The sequence below is a fragment of the Heloderma suspectum genome, chromosome 3, assembly GCF_057233095.1.
Source record: "Heloderma suspectum isolate Gila_16-S chromosome 3, 16-S_ref, whole genome shotgun sequence".
Taxonomy (NCBI): Eukaryota; Metazoa; Chordata; class Lepidosauria; order Squamata; family Helodermatidae; genus Heloderma; species Heloderma suspectum.
In genome coordinates this window covers 83735876-83751242 of record NC_139460.1, presented here as the reverse complement: position 1 = coordinate 83751242, position 15367 = coordinate 83735876, and the positions used below count along the sequence as shown (strand labels likewise).

General features: G+C 42.1%; 2 protein-coding genes across 6 annotated transcripts in view; one reads left to right on the top strand and one right to left on the bottom strand.

Moving 5' to 3' along the window:
• Positions 1–9045, top strand: part of LTN1 (listerin E3 ubiquitin protein ligase 1) — a 47470-nt gene extending 38425 nt beyond the window's left edge. For 3 of the 5 annotated variants that reach the window (XM_084843566.1, XM_084843570.1, XM_084843569.1), the window contains 3 exons: positions 771–965; positions 2554–2721; positions 3352–3559. In XM_084843566.1, the coding sequence (XP_084699692.1) occupies positions 771–965; positions 2554–2721; positions 3352–3414 (426 nt within the window). In that variant the 3' untranslated portion in view covers positions 3415–3559. Of the gene's footprint in view, positions 1–770; positions 966–2553; positions 2722–3351; positions 3560–4184; positions 4910–7952 lie in introns of those variants that run through there. The other 2 variants (XM_084843568.1, XM_084843567.1) reach the window with 2 other exon arrangements.
• Positions 3320–13180, bottom strand: HEMK2 (HemK methyltransferase 2, ETF1 glutamine and histone H4 lysine). The gene is made up of 6 exons (XM_084843581.1): positions 12939–13180; positions 11528–11614; positions 9803–9893; positions 8727–8810; positions 7842–7983; positions 3320–4330 (listed from the first exon to the last, which is right to left on the bottom strand). Exons 1-6 carry the CDS (start codon positions 13067–13069, stop codon positions 4224–4226), a joined length of 642 nt encoding a protein of 213 aa, XP_084699707.1. The 5' UTR covers positions 13070–13180; the 3' UTR covers positions 3320–4223.
• Positions 13181–15367: the final 2187 nt, after the last annotated feature.

The following is a 15367-nucleotide window of genomic DNA, read 5'->3' as shown; positions in this document are numbered from 1 at the left end:
GAGAATCAACTTGCTGTATAGAGTTATCTGGTAACATTGTAAAAATTAGTATTTTTAGTGCTGGTATTGTCCTGTCCTTTGAGTGGCAGACCGCTTATGTAGTCAGTTGTTTTCAGTGTTTGTCTTCTGGCCAATGTCGAAAATGTTGCATGGATCGCAGTAGGAAGCACCTTTTCCATAGGACATAAGGTGCTAGTAGCAACACTCTCAGCTATGATCTGAATCTGCTTAGTACTCGTTCAATCCTATTTGAACTACAGTTTGACTTATTTTTATTTATTTCTAGCATTTTTATCCCACCCTTTAGCCAAAAAGGCTCCCAGAGTGGCTTATAAAGATAAGAAATAAGGCAGTCCCTGCCTGCAGGCTTACAAATTAAAAGACATGGCACAAAAGGAAAGGGGATCGGGAGGGAGGATTGGACTTGGTTGAACACCAACATTTGTGGGTAGTGGGATAGAAGAGGACTGCAAGTACACTGTTGTTATTCGGTCAGTCACTTCCGACTCTTCGTGACTTCATGGACCAGCCCACGCCAGAGCTTCCTGTCGGCTGTCGCCACCCCCAGCTCCCCCAAGGTCGAGCCCATCACCTCCAGAATATCCATCCACCTTGCCCTTGGTCGGCCCCTCTTCCATTTGCCTTCCACTTTCCCTAGCAAGTACACTACTGTACATTTATAACTCTCATGTATGTGTTCAAATACCTAATACTTTGTGTCTTTTGAAAATGAGAAGTATTCTGTCCACTGAGTGTTTGTTTTTCCACAGGTAAAAGCTCGATCTGCTACTCGAGAAGTCATTGCTACCTACTCAGTTGACGATATATTCATTGAATTGATAATACAGCTTCCCCCAAATTACCCGCTTGGCTCCATAACGGTTGAGAGTGGAAAGAGAGTTGGTGTAGCAGTTCAGCAATGGCGCAATTGGATGCTGCAGTTGAGCACATACCTCACTCATCAGGTATGTTTCGTGTTAATTCTAAAAGCACCATGGTAGTTCAGTCCTTGCCATGTAATATTCTCCACAAATTAGATAAATTAGATCTGCTGTAGGCAGCAAGTGGATATAGGAGAACTGTACCATTATTCACCATTTCCTAGCTCTGTTCTGGTAAGCTGAGTATAGCTCTGTCACTTTAGAGCAACCCACAGTCCACTTGGCCTCACAATGTGTGGCCTCTACTGCATCTCCTATATATTTAGGCAGCAACTGCATACTTTCTGTTGCGATTGAGCTGCCACTGTGGCGATAAAGAGACTGACAGGCTCAAACACAACAGCTAGAGTTGGAGTAGCATCCTTTGGAATGACGCTCTAAGATGGGGGTGGTTAACACACAGCCTTGCTGCCCCCTGAGCCACCCAAGCCTTGAGCTACACAAATTTGCAGTGGCGGCAAAAACATTGCTGGTATGCCACCGATTTTCAGTGGGTAACTGGTAAGGAAGCCTAAAATATCCATCTTGCACTTATTTTCAAGCAAAATATGGTCCTTTTAGGCTTCCATAGCCGTTTGCTACCACTATGGAGGCGTAAAATGGCCAAACTTCATTTGAAAACAAGTGAGATTTTCCACCAGAAGTCAGCGGCAGACCAACTTTTTTTCCTGGCAGAGTGCTTCAGCTCTGGGGAGCTGGAAATGGCCTCCAGACCCCCGAAGCTGCCTGCCCTTGCTCTAAGCACTGCTTTGGCCTCCTGTTTTCACTTTTCCTCCACTGTAAGGAGAAAGAAAAGAGAGTGTAGTGTCTTGTCCTTTTGTTTCCTGTTCTCACTCTGTACTGATCCAGAAATTTAGCAGAGAGACCAATGTTCCTGCCGCTTTTCAGTGCTTGGGTGCATGAATGGATGTGTGGGGTGTAAAAGAAAGTGGGAGAATAAATGATGAAAAGAAAAAAGGGGTAGCCCCACCCAATTTTGGATTTGGCCCTACCCAATACTGGGATGCAGCCCACAACCACGAAGTACTGAGGCCCACAATTTCAGTAAAGTTGCCCACCTGTGGAACTCAATACAACTAAGGCGATATCTTTGTTATTAGTATCCCTCAGATTGTTTATATTCACAGCCATTTCAGAGAGGTAGAAGACTAGGAAAAGCACCATCAGGCAATGGTCAGGAGTATGGATACAGTACTTCATTACTGAGTTGCTTGGTAACTTGTCATTTAGCACTTTCCTACTTTTATAGAAGCCATTTGCTCTTAAATGTGTATTGTCCAGTATAGGTTTTTCCCAAACATATTCTGAAGTCCAGAAATTAATAGCTATTAATTAAAATGTCTGCCTGGTGAACTTGTCCTGTGGAATGTGACTGCACCTAAACTCCAAGAATAGAGCAAAATGGTCACCAAATATGGCTGAATGCTACAGTAAAAACATCACTGATGTAGGCAGCATTAATTAAAATATCTTTAAGGTGTAGTATACCTTTCCTGTAAAATATTTGTAAGGATTGTGAACCAGTATAGAGTCATTATAGAACAAATAAAATACTATAAAAACATTAAATAATGCATTATTCATTACTGAGACGACTTTCCTCTCTTTTTAGAATGGAAGCATTATGGAAGGCTTAGCATTATGGAAAAACAATGTGGATAAACGTTTTGAGGGTGTTGAAGACTGCATGATCTGTTTCTCAGTCATACATGGCTCTAACTACTCTCTCCCCAAAAAAGCTTGCAGAACATGCAAGAAAAAGTTCCATTCAGCCTGTCTGGTAAGTACCTGAAATAAACAAAATTTGAACCAAGCTTTAAATGAAAAAACACAAGCATGATACACACAAGACGTCTGTTCCACTCCACTAGCAGTAGTGAAATCAAAATAACTGCTGAATCCATATCATTTTAGTAAAATTTAGTAGATGGATCCTCTAGAACCATCTATTCCTTAAGACAACATAATTTACTTCTGTACTGTATCATATACTTTTGATGGTGACTCCTAGGCAAGTTATATACTAAAGCTGAATTTCTTAAATAGCTGTACTGGGACATATGGCAAAGAGCTAATATGAACATAATAGACTTTGTCTGCCCTATGGTCATATATACTTAAGGGCAACAATATCCTTGGAATATGGCAGGATTCTTACAGTTGGATTTCTAAGTATCCACATAGGCATAAGAACTTTGTAGGATTATGTCTTTAGAACTTCTAACTTCTAAAATGTGTGGGTTCACTAGATATTTTTTTACAGAATTTTGCGAAGTCTAGTCAAATAACCCTAATTTGTTTAGCCAATAAGAAAGTAGGAAGAACCTTATTTGTCTAGCTAGTTAGTATTTTGTATTAAATGTCTACTAAACAAAACTAGTTGTAATGCTTTCTAATTTTTATTTTCTAGTACAAATGGTTTACATCTAGTAACAAATCCACCTGTCCACTTTGTCGAGAGACCTTCTTCTGAAATACATCACCGTCTTTGCTTCGGTGAGCTTCTTAAACAAAATCAGCAGACAATTACAACTGGGTTTAGCTGTGAAACAAGCTAATTTGGTTTTAGCTTATTTACAAATAAAAATCTGTTTGGTGATCAATGTGACATACAAAAATATACGTGGTTATTTTTATATTCTTTATTTATTCTCTCTTAAAACGAAGTATTCCGACATTTCAGATGGAAACGGATGGTGTGTAAAAATCTTAGTTTGTGCACTTTGGTTAACTCCATCTCAGAGAACTGGAACACTAGCCGTGCAGTCTCATGCATATCTACTCATTAGTAACCCCCATTAAGTTCCGTGGGACTTGTGATGGAGCCCATATCATTTGCAAGGAGGGTCTTCTTAGAACCATCTGGTTTGCTACCATTGGGATGCTGTACCAAATGCAGCTTTGCTTTGATCCAGCGAGACAATTCTTCTGTTCCTTAATAGCAAGACAGTAAGCAGCGGAAGGAATCTCTGTCAATACCAGATGCTGCAGAGAAGCAATTTGGTATGATAGCCAGCACATCTTCATACTTCCTTAGCAGGTCATCTTGTGGAGATGAGTGGAGTATAATACCAACTGTGCTCACTCAATATTCACAATTTGTCTCACAAGTCTTTGTTTATACATACGCAAACAGTATACATTTCGTTTTCTAAATAGAGTGACACCTCTATTTGTATGGCCTGTAACAAATACTGCCACTGATTGTAGTTTAAATTCTAGTTTTGTTTTGTGTTTTAAAAGGTGGCTTCTGGCATATGAAAAATTCTCCATAGGGAGTCTTCAGGACTTGTGGAATTTGAGTACTGAGAGGTTCTCTCTTCCTGCTTGTCTGGAAAGTATTTTGGTGCCTTTTAAACCGTACGTTTGTAATATTTCAATAATTTCATCTGCAATTAAAAACAGAAAATTACAGTTCAGTTCAAAGCAGCAGCTGGCCATAGAAGGCTATCTTAATTACTGGTCAGCATCATCTTCAAAATTCTTCCAAGTATTAATTGTGCAACATCCCCCTCCCCTTTTAGATTACCTGCTTTTTTGGCGAGTAAAAGGAATGCAGAAGGATTGACACTAGATGACCAACACTGGCAGGGAGCAGCTATAGGAGAGGGTATAGAAAAATAGGCAAGGCTCTACCCTAACTCCTTATCCCTTAGCAGGCCTATCTCATCTAACACGTCCAAGTATTTCTCTCTACCTATAACTTGGCTATAAAAAATTGAAAAATAATTATCAAGAACTAGCCGAGCCTCAATTGTTTAAAACATTTGTACTTCCTTACTTACACCTCTACTACTTAACTATCAGTCCTGACTTCCCTCTGCTTCATCTTTTTAAGATACGCTGCTGCCCAGAGCTTCTGTATCTTTCCAGAGCACCTACAGTGGCAAGAAAAAGTTTGTAAACCCTTTAGGAATGTCACATATTTCCAACCTAAAATGTTGTTAGATCTTAATCGAACCCCATAATCCTAGACAAAGAACAGATAACACAATTAAACAAATGACATACAAACGTGATGCCTTTTCAATATTTATTTATCCACAACTAATTCAACATCTAATAGCTATGTGCAAAAAAGTATGTGAACCTTTAGCTTCAGTACCTGGTGGCGCCCCCTTGAGCATCAGTGACTCCAAGTAAGGGTTTCCTGTAACTGTTGGTCAATCTCTCATGTCGGTTTGGAGGAATTTTGGCCTACTGCTCCTTACCAAACTGCTTCAACTCAGTGACCTTTGAGGGCTTCCTTGCATGAATAACTTGCTTCAAGTCCTGCCACAACATTTCGATGGTGTTTAGGTTCGGGCTTTGACTAGGCCATTCTAAAACACGGAATTTCTTCTTCCTCACCCATTCTTGTGTAGAACTTCTTGTATGTTTAGCATCATTGCCTTGTTGCATGACCCACTTTCAGTTCAGCTTCAGTTCACAGAGAGATGGCCTGACATTCTCCTCTAGAATCTTCCGATATACTGCAGAATTCATGGTTGTGTTAATGATGACAAGCCATCCAGGTCCTTAGGCAGCAAAGTGGGCCCAAATCATCACATTCCCACCACCATGCTTGACTACTGGGATGAGGTTCTTCTGTTTTAACTCAGTGTTTGTTTTTTGCCAAACACAATGTTTCTCACTGAGGCCAAAAAACTTCTACCCTTGACTCATCTGTCCAGAGAACATTGTTACACAAGTCTTGGGGATCAAGACAATGTGATCTTTAGTGAACTTCAGACAGGCAGCAATGTGCTTTTTAGGAAGCAGAGGTTTTCTCCTGGCTATCCTCTCGTGAATGCTCACATTAGTCAAAGCGAGAATGGCCTGCAGATCCTTGGATGTTACTCTAGGTTTCTTTTTGGCTTCCTGGATGATGCGCTGGTTTGTTCTTGAGGAGAGGTTTTGGTAGGACGACCACTCCTGGGTAGTGACTGTGGTCTTGAACCTTCTCTGTTGTAGACTACCTGTCTTGACAGTGGAGTGGTGGAGCCCCAAATCCTTAGAAATTGTTTTGTAACCCTTTCTACACTGATGAGCAGCAATAACTGCTTTTCTGAGGTCCTCAGAGATGTCTTTTGATTGTGGCATGACGTGCTACACACAACCGTATGGTGAAGACCAAACACAGGAAGTTTCTGATCCTGTTATAGGGTGGGGCCTCCCAAACTCACCTTTGAAGATCCACCTAATTACTTCAACACATGATTCTAATTATTCCTTTTAATTGAGCTTATGCAACCAAGGGTTCACTTACTTTTGCACATACCCTGACTCTTAAGTACTCATTGTTTGCCTAATTTATACATCATGTTATTTCACAAGTCATGGAATATAAATTGGTTAATATAAACCATATTGGATATTTAGAAAAGGACTGGTTTTGATTCACGAAGGCTATCTCAGTAAGACTATGAAATTTCCATAATTAACATTAGGGCTCACAAACGTTTTCTCACCACTATAGCTCTTACTGTGTGTTTAATCAATGATAGACCAGTGAAGATTCTCAACAAAATATTGCAGCCCCAAACAAGTATTCCTGCTTAGAGCTTCAGACTGGAACAGGAACTTTGTAACTCTGCTTGAAGCTCGCAGGGTGGAATGTGTGGGGTGTTCCAGGAGGAAGAAATGGATATCTGATACCTGTTTTGTTGTTCTCTTGAAACCTGCCCCAACTGTACTACAAAATGCAGATTGGGGGCTAGCCCTAAATCAGGTTTGCTTTATTGGGGAAGGTTTCTTGAGACTGGGAAAGGGCAAAGGTGACCTTTTTTCTTTCCCCTTCTGGAGTGCAATAAAGTGTTTCTTAACCTCATGATACAAATCCCCCTGACCCTTATCCTGGATCTTTACTATAGGCAGTTAGAATCTCAAGCAGGACAATTCAATCTCTGCCCCCCTCCTTCCTGTTTTTATCCCTGCTTTCATCCTCAACATTCTGTAGGTCCTAGTAACTCAAAAATGTGTGATAGGGTATGTTTTGGATTTTTATGTTTTTTTTTAATTTACAAACTAATATACTTCTGCATACCTCAATAGTCTCTCTCCATATGAATAAACCAGTACCTCAGCTTCCCCTAGATGTTTTCTTCTCCAGCTCTCATCAGCCACAGCCAGCATCGCCAAGACATTTCTGGAGTTGTCCAAAACATCTGGAGGGCACCAGGTTGGGGAAGGTTGCACTACCTTATTTTTAGGTGGTCCCATTTAGCATTAAAACTGGTATTAGAGGAAATACTGTAATTCTAGCCCCTTTCATGTGTTACTTGTGTGATGGAGCTCCATGTGATAAAAGGGAAGCAGGGCCACACATCCAGGTCCTATCCTTAACGTTCTGGGGCATCCCAGCCTGCGTGCATCAAACATGGATGTCTGCTAAGGGGCGTCTATGCATGAGATGCACTTTGCAGATGTCCACACTCAAGTGTGTGGACCTCAGAAGATGGGGCTGGCCCATCACGGAAATGCATGAAAGGGCTTCTGTGTTTTCACTGGTGATGTTAAATAGCAATAGCTGAATGCTAGACAGACCATACTGCAGCCTTCCACAACCTGGTGCCCTCCAGATGTTTTGGTTTACCGCTCCCAGCATTCCTAATGATTGGCCATGCTGGCTGGGGCCGATGGGAACTGAAGTTCAAAACACCTGGAGGGCACCTGGTTGGGGAAGGTTGCCATAATGGATAATGGAGCTCAGACCACATATTCCAGAGTGACAACACAGTTTAGCATCCCCAATCCCCACCCCTGCAAGACTCATCAAAGAATTATTCAAAAGAATTCCTCTGTCTGAAAAGATTTAATATGACAAATGAAAGACTATACTGATTTTAGGATATTTTCAAAGTGGTTCAGTGAATTCGTAAGTTTAAGAGGAGAAAAGGAAATGAACCGGAATACTGCTACCTGAATTGTTTTCTTTGATTGTTACTAAGTAAAATAATCCTTTTGTTGAAAGCAAGTCTGACACCAGTGGAATGAATCTGTCCATAACTTCTCTTCCATTTTTACCTCCAGCCCAAGCTGCCTCTATTCCATGACTTTGTACCTAGAATAAATGAAATCAGAGAAGTTGCACTTAGACCACACAACATTTTAGAAGAAACAACTTGACCTCTGCAAAGACTGAAGTAATACATATATGAATTCATTTGTTTATTTCAGCCACACATACATCTTTAGCTTTTTGACTAGGGTTTTTGCAGGCTGGCCTTACAGTCATCAATTACAGAAGAATTCTTGGGACACTAAGTCTGCAAGCCTAAGCACACTTCGAGTGTAATCCTATGCATGTTTAGAAAGAAAAAGGTCCTACAACTCCCAGCAATTCCCAGCCAGCTGTGCTGGGAGTCGTAGGACTTTATTCATTCTAAACATGCATAGGATTGCGTCTTTACTGTTATAAAAAGCAAGTCCATTCAACTCTTGTGTCTGCCTCTGCCTATAATGTAAAACTTTATGGCTGAAAGCTGATGTGCCCAGGTAGGTGTGCAAGTTCCACTGAACACAGGGGAACTTTCTACTAAGTAAATATGCATAGGATCGGGCTGCAACTATCTAGAAAATGCACATGCAAACTTAGCAAAAGTACAAGAAAAATATGGAAATACTTCACAAGATTATCTCGTTAAAGAGAAAGACAGATTTAGAAATGCTGCAGCTGAACTGGAGAAACTAAATTCAAATAACCAGAGTCCACCTCTGAAATTTTCAGAGAAGTGAAATAAACCCAGACATGCAATAGGTTGATAAAAAAAGTTTTTCTCAAATGTGAACTCATAAAATTCTTACCTCAGCAGAAGGGGTTACCACATAGGGTGGGTTAAATAACAGCACATCAACTTTCCCATGTAATCGTGGCAATAATCCAGTTACCTAGACGTAAGTTGAAACAAAATAACATTATGTAAAATGTAATAAAAGTAAAAATTATCACTTACTGAAAACGTGTATCACCTGCTTATCGAAAACCAATCTTTAATGAGTCAGTAAGATGTTATAGGAGAAAATGTTTACAGGTATACAAGCTTGTTCAGCTTGAGCACATGACCTCTATTCAGGTAGAAAAGACTGACTTATTATTAAAACAATATTCATTATCCATCCCAAAGGTGTCTTGTGGTCTTTATTTCAAGAGAAGTACAAAATGAATCCACATATAAAGCAAAAACAGCCTTATGAGATTTTCAACTAATTCACCAAACTAAATGGGAATAGTTTCACTACAACTACTCTTCAACAGCAGTAAAAAATAAGGGCACCTCTACATTAAAATGGTTAATGCTTATAGAACACCTTAGTGGGTTACAGGGATATGCGTTCAGTATTATGAAAGGATAACATGCTTTATATAACTGTTGTGATGAGATAAACAGAGTTCCAGCTCAAAAAATGTCCTTCTAATGGGGAACAGGAGCAGCCCCAGAAGAGTGCACACCTTTTCTTCTTCTGTGCTCATAAGGTGTGTTGTCTTTGCTACAACAATCTTACTTGAGCCTCACCATGCTTTATGCTGCTGTTCTGCTAAGGAACATTTGCCTGTTTTTGCTAATGATGCCCACCATGTGCAAGCTAGTGTCCACTAGCGTGCCACAGTGATAAGCTACTAACCACCACTAAAGCTGGCAGAGGGGAAGTCATGCGAGACATTTCAGGAAGACCTTCCTTGTATCATGATAGCACTCAACTAGTAAAATGATAAAACAGAAAATATGCACTAAGATGAGCTTGTGGAAATACATTTTAAAAATAGCAATTTTGTGGTAGTGTGATTTAAGACGAGTGACACAATGCAATTATTTAAAAAACAAAGCACTGAAAAAATTCAGCTGGCCTATCAGAAGTATCGATTATAACTTGAATCTCACCAGATCAGCAATAATGGGTTGAATGTCAACGTTGTTACACATAGCTGTCTCCACCGTGCAGAGACCTGCCACAGGGTTGATATCAGTACACCTGTAATGAGTCACATCTCAGTTAATGCAAGCTATCGGTGGTCAACTGAGAAAAAGAACTGGACATGAATATCATTTAGATGAGATGGTATTAAAACTGTCATAATTCAACACGTATAAATATCTACAAGTGGCAGTTCCTAGTAAGAGACTCTTGTTCTCTTATAGTTTGTAACTACCAAGATAGTTGGAGAACGCAGCCCTCCAGATGTTGTTGGACTGCAACTCCCATAAGCCCTAGATAGCATAGCCAATAGTGAGGGCTGATCTGGAGGGCCACACATTCGCAATCCCTGAATTAAGATATGCTGTTAGCTATGACTATGCAGAATTCAAATACCCCTAGTTTGAATTTCGCACTTCTACCCATCCCCAGTTCTTCAGTGTTAATCAGGTCATAAGGCAATTTTGCTCACGATTCTACACTGAACTAATTGTATGGCCCCAAAGTATTTGTAGCAGTAATTAAATAATTAGTATATAGCCTTCTGGACAGTTCTAACTGGTGGAGGGATATATGCTACTCAAGCCTTAAAAAAAAGCACAGTGGTAATCTTCGTTTACCAAGACTAATCAAATATCCCAAAACAGTGGGCTTCTGCTTGCCCAGACATCACACCAAACTTTGGTGAATGAAGCTTCATTATGATCAATACAATGCATTAATTTTCAAACCATAATTTGTAGTCTACCAGTAAACCAAAATGGGAACCTATGGTTTGAAGAGGATTTGCAAAGCATGGTTTGGCATGATGAATGATGCCCATTGCTTCACCTACAGAAGCTGCTACATATGAAGATGGAAGTGAACTGATAAAGCTAAGCACTGAAACAGGTCTAAAGTATAGTTTGCTTGCTCGCTCAATGGTTTAAGTTCTAGAATACAGTTAACATGAACCATGTGAACCGCCCAGAGAACTTTGGCTATTGGGCAGTATAGAAATGAAATAAATAAATGATTTGGCATAATATCTGACCTCAGCTATTAGCTTGCAGAACTGACAGGTATACAATATTAATGCTTTCCCCTCAAGCTATGCATCTTCTTTGACTTAACTGGTTTTACTGAATGAAGGATCCACTGGCATTACTGATACCCACACATAATCACACTTCTCGTATTCAGTTCAAACGTTTTTGAAAGAAAACACTATCGTTTATCACTTAACTAAAAATACTACTTAAGTACAATTAGGGTGCAATCCTATGGCCGCTAGACAGAGTCTAGACAACCACAGGATTTTTCGGTCCCCAGAAATCTGACTCCCTGCCCCCTCCGCCTCGTAGGAGGCACAGTTCGTACATGGATCCGTGCTGTTCAGCGGCTGAAAAGGGGGTGTTTCTGGGGCGGGGCGGGACGGGGGCCGCAGAAATGCCAGTACAACACTTCCTATGCACTGTCCAGCCTCACCCCGCCCCGCTCTGAGGCGCCCTGGTTAGACAGCTGAAATCAGCTATCTAGCCACAAATGCAGGGGCCAGAGCATGGAGGAGATCTCGAGTTTGGAGGCAGCCGACTATCCCCATAGGATTGCACCCTTATATGGGTCTTATTATGAGGCAGGGATGCCTTTAAGGAGTCAATTACACCCTAGTCTTCACTTATCCTGCATAATTTAAAATAGCATATACTTACATGTATAATGCTTCAGGTCCAACAATCGAAGCCAAAAAAGTTGAAACTACTCCAGATCCTGATCCTACTTCAAGGCAGATGTCAATTCTAAATGTTTTTGGCATAAAGAAAGGTCGCAAGGAGATGACTATGAGGGCTACACCATTACATACAGTTCAGATAAACAGTGCCTACATAACTTAAAGAGCTTACTGGGGAATACAGTGAATTGTAGGGCTTTTTTTGTGTCTAAACATACATAGGGTTATAGCTTTATAAAATTTCTGGATGGATACATTCTTATTAAAATCTTGAACACTAATTAAAATTAAAATGCAGATCCATTAGGAACATAATTAAATGTAACCACCTGTTAAATTTTTATTTCACCTTTCCTCTAAGAAGCTCAGGGCCGTACACACGGCCTGTGCCCCCTCCTTCCCCTCAACAATTCTGCGCAATAGGTTATGATGTGACAAGTTAGGCTGGGCTGGTTAGCTTCATGGCTGAGTGGGAGTTTGAAACTGGGCCTTGCTGGTCCTAACCACCACACCACATAGCCTGCCACGTGCACAGGAGGTAGGAAGCAGCAGACACATTTGCCACTGCATGATGTACATAGTTCTGAACGCATTTGCTGTGTATGTGCATGGAAAACAACTTCCAGGTGTGCTTTAAAAGAGGTGTGGAGTGGGCCAAGCGGCCCTCAGGAAATCTGCTGTAAGATACTGCTATGATGTAAGATGTGCTTAGAACAGGCGTTGTCGAAGTGTTTGTGAGCAAGTAAGCAGCGCTCAAGACACATGAGAGGTACTTAGAGTGGCTTAGATGGGGCAGGTGAGAATAAAGTGATCAGGCCCAGGCAGCATGGCCAATGTTCAAGGATGATGGGAGCTGCAGTCCAACATGAGGAGAGACTGAAAGAACCGGGCATGTTTAGCCTTGAGAAGAGAAGACTGAGGGGAGATATGACAGCGCTCTTCAAGGACTTGAAAGGTTGTCACAGAGAGGAAGGCCAGGATCTCTTCTCGATCATGCCAGACTGCAGGACACGGAATAATGGGCTCAAGTTACAGGAAGCCCTGTACAGGAAGTGCAACAAAAACTTCCTGACTGTTACAGCAATACAACAATGGAACCAATTACGTAGGGAGGTGGTGGGCTCTCCCACACTGGAGGTGTTCAAGACGAGGCTGGACAGCCATCTGTCAGGGATGCTCTGACTTGGATTCCTGCACTGAGCAGGGGTTGGAGTGGACAGTCTTATAGGCCCCATCCGCCCCTACTATTCTATGACCTCTGGAAGGCACCAGGTTGGGAAAGGCGGGAAGGAAAAACACGTGGCCACCACCAATCCCACACACGCCTCAACTGGCCCCCCATCCTGCCCTTCCTATTGGCTCTCTCAAGCCACGCCCAACTGGCCCCTCACCCGGCGCTCCTCAGCTCCCCCGCGTCCCCCTCCAGGGCATCCAGCAGCAGGAAAGTGTCTTCGGCGGGCTCGTAGACCTCGCTGAAGGGGCCCTGCGGGCTCACGTGCTGGTGCCACGGCGTAGGAATCATCGTCCTCGCGGGTCCCGCCTTGCCCACCGCAGCGGAAATGGATTGGCCCCGCAGACGCCATAGACTTGTCGCACTGTACTATCTCTATACGCGGCACTATCTCTGTGGTCTGATAACCGTCAACGACGCGGGGTCAGGAAAAGAGGCGGAGAACTGCCGCTCACGCCTACGCGCCTGCGCACGCCTGGGAGACTACAGCCCCTCCCCTCCCGTTCGTTTCCGCCATCGTCCGAAACTCAGCTGAGGCGGTTTAGGAACGAACGTAGCAACGGGCCATAGAGATAGAGGGGTAGACTCACACGCCGTCCTAGTTTCCATTGGCAGTCTCAGTCTACAACGAGCTAGTTCACTGTAATCTCCGACGCAAAGCGGGAGTTTCCCTGTAAAGATGCCAAGGCCTAAATCTAGAGCCATGCCACTCGGCGTCCATCAATAGCCGATGACAGCGTTCACATTTTAACCGAGGCTCAGCCTACGCCTCACCCAAACTGTTTTCTAGTTTTGTGGTAAAGTTATTTTGTCCGCCGACTAGACTTCCCGGTTGCTTTTGACGCCGTGGCCGTCATTAGAAGGGTAAAAGTAGCAGCTCCTAACAGGAGACAAGCCAGACGTGATCTTAACTGGGGCTGGGAAGCGTTCATGAGCGTCTCCCCACCCCAAAAGTCGAAGCAAAGGCAGAACGACATTTTTATATGTATGAAATACATTTTCTGGTAGGTCTCAATCCCCCCCCCCCCTTTCCTTGGCAGGGCTCCTTTGCTTGAAAAAAAGTCCTCATGGTAAATAGAAATTCAACGGATAGAAATGTAGTAATGAGAGATGTTTTGCCTGTTAAATTCCTACCTTTCATCTAGAGTTAAAGCTACAGAAGTGTATGGTAGAAAACAAAGCTACATAGAGTTTAAAATATTTGAGAGAAGAGCAGAAGTGTTGACTTTCCAGGTTGTAAGAGAGTCAGAAAATAAACAGATACACGCATTCATGAACCTATTTTGGAGGAAGCTACCTTTCTGCCTGTTACATCGCCTGCTAAAAGTCTGTCTAAACGTGCATAGGATTGCACCCCGAGTCCTTTTAACCTGCTCTTTGTCCTAAGATACCAAGATGGTAAATTAAAAAACGCACCAAAGTATCCACAAATATAATACAATATAAACATAAAACAAAATTACAATAAAAATATAGCAGAGGGATAAAAAGAAACAGCACAGGTAAGCTCAAACCCAACATTACACTTTAAAATGCCTGGGCAAATAAGTTTTAACCTGGTGCCAAAATGATGCCAGTGTTTGTGCCAGTCAAGCTTCAGTGGGGAGAGCATAAAAAGCTCTCAGTAGGCCCTTGGATTCTTGTATAAAACCTCTGCTTCAGTTATCTGACAAGATGCAGGAAATACCACGTAGCCTAATCCTGTGCATATTTACTAAGAAACAAGTACCAGTATGTTCAGGGGGGCTTACTCTCAGGTAAATGTGCATAGGCTTGTAGACCTCCTCCTATACATATTTACTCTGAAATAAGCCCCACTGTGTTCAGTGAGACTTATTCCATGCTAAGCAATGTAACTTTTTTGTTCACTTCCACAAGATATTGGGCGGGATAGCTAATACTTTGGAAGGCAGAAACAAAAAGGTGATCTGGATAGATTGGAGCGCTGGGCAGAAAACAACACAATGACATTTAATAGGGATAAATGCCAAGTTCTGCACCTAGGAAAAAGAAACCAAATGCACAGTTACAAGATGGGGGATATGTGGCTCAACAACACAACAAGCGAGAAGGATTTTGGAATTGTGGATCACAAGCTGAATATGAGCCAACCATGTGATGTGGCTGCAAAAAAAGGCAAATGCTCCTTTGGGCTGCATTAATCGAAGCATAGCTTCCAAATCCCGGGAAGTACTAGTTCCCCTCTACTCAGCACTGGTTAGGCCTCATCTGGAGTACTTTGTCCAGTTCTGGGCACCTCACTTTAAGAAGGATGCAGACAAACTGGAGAGGGTTCAGAGGAGGGCAACAAAGATGATCAGGGGACTGGAAACAAAGCCCTATGAAGAGAGACTGAAAGAACTGGGCATGTTTAGCCTTGAGAAGAGAAGACTGAGGGGAGATATGATAGCACTCTTCAAGTACTTGAAAGGTCACAGAGAAGGAGGCCAGGATCTCTTCTTGATCATCCCAGAGTTCAGGACACGGAATCATGGGCTCAAGTGACAGGAAGCCAGATTCCGGCTGAACATCAGGAAAAACCTCCTGACTGTTAGAGCAATACGACAATGGAACCAATTACCTAGGGAG